Genomic DNA, 3,227 nt, shown 5'->3' with positions numbered 1-3,227 from the left:
AAAAAAAAAAAAACACAATCCACTGGACTTTGTTTCCAAGTTTGAAGACATTTTACTTCCAATCCAGGAAGCTTTTTCAATTCAAAAGAAGCTTGAAGTGGTTGATGGGCTGATTTATAAAACCTGGAACTCAACGCTATTTCTCACATTTTATTTGAAAAGCTTCCTGGATGGAAGAGAAACGTTAATTTTTTTTGGAATGACTATGACCTGGAAGAATCTTCAGCAGCATATTTGCTAAGCAGCTCATTTTAGAAGCAGACTGAGCTCCTCACCAGTCATACAGGATCCTCCAATAGTGAAGAAAGCCAGCTCAAACCGTCCTCTGGTCTTATTGGCCCCTGTTGGTAAAATGAACTCATCCGTGTCCTAAAAATCACACATCTTAGATTAGTACAGGCAAAAAAGAAAACAACAACTAATTTAATACACAGCAGTGTACGACGGAGTATTAGGGCCAGGCTAGAGATTATTTTTCTTCTATTACGAGAATAAAGTCATAACGTTAAGAGAAAAAAGTTGTACTATTACGAGAATAAAGTCATCATACAACAACTCATTTCAGAAAGAAACCCTAACCCAGATGACGGCCGACCAGCTCCACCAATCAGCAACCAGAGTCCACTTTAACATCCTGCCCAGTTTGATGCTGCTGCTAAAAGATTTCCTGATTTGTCAAACTGATGCTAAAGTGGAACTTTCCATGATGCTCCACATTCCTCACTTTAGGGAAGAAAGGGCTTCTGGGAAGAGTTGTAATAAAATACAACTTGTTTTTTGTAATATTATGACTTTTTCTCGTAACTTTACAAATTTATTCTCGTTATTTTTCGACTTTATTTTAGTAATTTTATGACTTTATTCTAGTAACTTTAGGACTTTATTCTAGTAACTTTAGGACTTTACTCTAGTAATTTTACGACTTTATTCTAGTAATTTTACGACTTTATTCTAGTAACTTTAGGACTTTATTCTAGTAACTTTAGGACTTTACTCTAGTAATTTTACGACTTTATTCTAGTAACTTTAGGACTTTATTCTAGTAATTTTACGACTTTGTTCTGATAATGGGACACATTTTAAAACCAATAGAAATATTATTGAAAAAATCTTTAAAAATCTTTGATCAAAAGCCCCTGTCATTCCATCAGTGTAATATTTTGGAAAAAATGTAATATGCTAAATCTTGAAAATTTTATTAATTTTGAAAATAGTTGTTTAATTTACAAAGTTCTGAATGGATTAGCCCCACCTCCTCTTTCTACCTAGATCAGACCTGTCAGACGTATTTACACCAGAGCCTCTTCCAGAGGAGACCTAGAGATCCCCCACAGAAGAACAACCTTTGGACAAACCCTTCTATCAGTCAGGGGGGGGTCACTTCTGGAACAAACATCAAGGGAATGTCCCACTTATTGCACATTTAAAAAGCATCTTAAACAGTTTCTTAAAAGTTCCCACTCACTAATTTTATTGTTGTAATGTTATTGTCTGAACGTGTTTCTATGTGTTTTGATGGATATTGTTTTATGTGATCTTGTGTTGTTTTGTCTTCCTGCCTCAGGAGCACAGATGTAAATGAGCAACTATGCTACAATCCGGCTCATTTACAAACTATACAGAAGTATAAGATTGTTCATTGATTGTTCTGTCCTGATTAAATAAATAAGAAATAGATAAATAAATAATTTTACGACTTTATTCTCGTAATTTTATGACTTTATTCTCGTAATAGAATAAAACCTCTCTATCGTGGCCCAGATGCTCAGCTCACCTGAACCAGGTAACGGGGATCGACGTTGAGGTAGGGGGACAGAGGACTCATCCCTGTCACTGGAATAATGACATCACCATGGTTAAATGTTTAAAGAAGTTTAACGGTAACATTCAGCAGGTGAGCGATGTGACAGCAGCTAACCAGCTAGCATCGCAGGTACTTACGGGGGACACCGGCGAGCTCTGTGTTGGAGTATTCAGGGGCACCACCGCCAAAAAGACCCCCGAGGCCCGCTTTGAATCCCCCCGATCCCTGTGAGTTGTTGTCCATGACTGGAAACCTTCCTGGAGACTCGGACTAGAAGCAGCTAGCCGAGCAGAGCTAACCTTAGCAAGATGTCGTAACAGAAATCTGTAAACGCCTGACTTGTAGAAACGTTGCCACTAGTTTTATCCAACTAACAGCAGGTATCCTGACTGGGTTTATTATTTTATCTTGTTAGATCCCCTCAATATTTCTGTTTAATTATTTACTTTAAAGAGAAACTATCGAGCTTTCCTTGTTTTCATGTCCCTGACCTCCAGCAGCACGCTCTGCCGTAAAGCGACAACTGGTAAAGAACCGGTTACGTCAACAACGTAAAACTTCAAACTGAACATTAAAGCTCTTAATTTTTTTTTAAAGATATTTAATTCCATCTTATATATTTTTTTGAATTTTTAAAAATAAGATGAGTTGAAGAAAATTTCTTTATTTTGATTTCCAACTTCAGACAACTTTACGACAGCTTAATGGATCTACGGAAGTGTAGTCGCCCCTTTGGGATGATACGGTAGCGCTTCCGCCATATTGTGAGTGGCAAGTATATCCAGAAACAATTCTAAGCAAGCTTTGAAACAAGATTTTCTGTGTAAAACACGTGCTAACGTTTACGTTTAATAAAATTTTCATTACTTTGTTATTTCTAAAATAATTTAGAATTGTTTTTGTGAAAGAAGTGACCAGTAAACTCAGATCAAAGTGAGGAAGAGCAACCAAAATGAAACCATGTGTGCCTGAAATGCACTTAAATATATCCCTATTTACCTACAATTATGTGTTTTATTCTCCATCATCTTTTGTCAAAATACAGTCTTTGAGTGAAATCTCATTGTCATTGTTATTATTTGTTTTGTTGTAGTTTTACAACACAAGGATAGTAATTACATTTCAAGTTTTTATATGACTTTACATTTGTCAATTTCTTTATGATAGGATATTGTGTCATGATAAAAAAAAAGAAATAAAATCATATATCATCTTTATCTGGATTTACATGATATGATATATAAGTCAGGATATATATGATTATGAAATATCTAAGTCATAATTATACAATATTTCACAACTGTGACTCAGATTTTTTTCCTTACTCATACTAAACATGACCTATTTTTTTGCTAAAATGTAACTTAAGTTTATTTTTTATTTAAAATAGGTTTAAAACTGAGATTAATAAACCATTACTATG

The 3,227-nt window shown here is 34.9% G+C and overlaps 1 protein-coding gene across 1 annotated transcript in view; it reads right to left on the bottom strand.

Moving 5' to 3' along the window:
- Positions 1-2,317, bottom strand: part of timm23 (translocase of inner mitochondrial membrane 23 homolog (yeast)) — an 8,152-nt gene extending 5,835 nt beyond the window's left edge. Inside the window, exons 1-3 of the mRNA XM_015384552.1 lie at positions 1,942-2,317; positions 1,775-1,833; positions 276-369 (exon numbers count right to left, since the gene is read on the bottom strand). Of these exons, the coding sequence (XP_015240038.1) occupies positions 276-369; positions 1,775-1,833; positions 1,942-2,047 (259 nt within the window). The 5' untranslated portion in view covers positions 2,048-2,317. The remainder of the gene's footprint in view (positions 1-275; positions 370-1,774; positions 1,834-1,941) is intronic.
- Positions 2,318-3,227: the final 910 nt, after the last annotated feature.

The sequence above is a fragment of the Cyprinodon variegatus genome, unplaced genomic scaffold, assembly GCF_000732505.1.
Source record: "Cyprinodon variegatus isolate N-32 unplaced genomic scaffold, C_variegatus-1.0 Scaffold316, whole genome shotgun sequence".
NCBI classification, from domain to species: Eukaryota; Metazoa; Chordata; class Actinopteri; order Cyprinodontiformes; family Cyprinodontidae; genus Cyprinodon; species Cyprinodon variegatus.
Note: the sequence above shows the minus strand (reverse complement) of the source record. Positions and strands in the feature narration are given on the sequence as shown.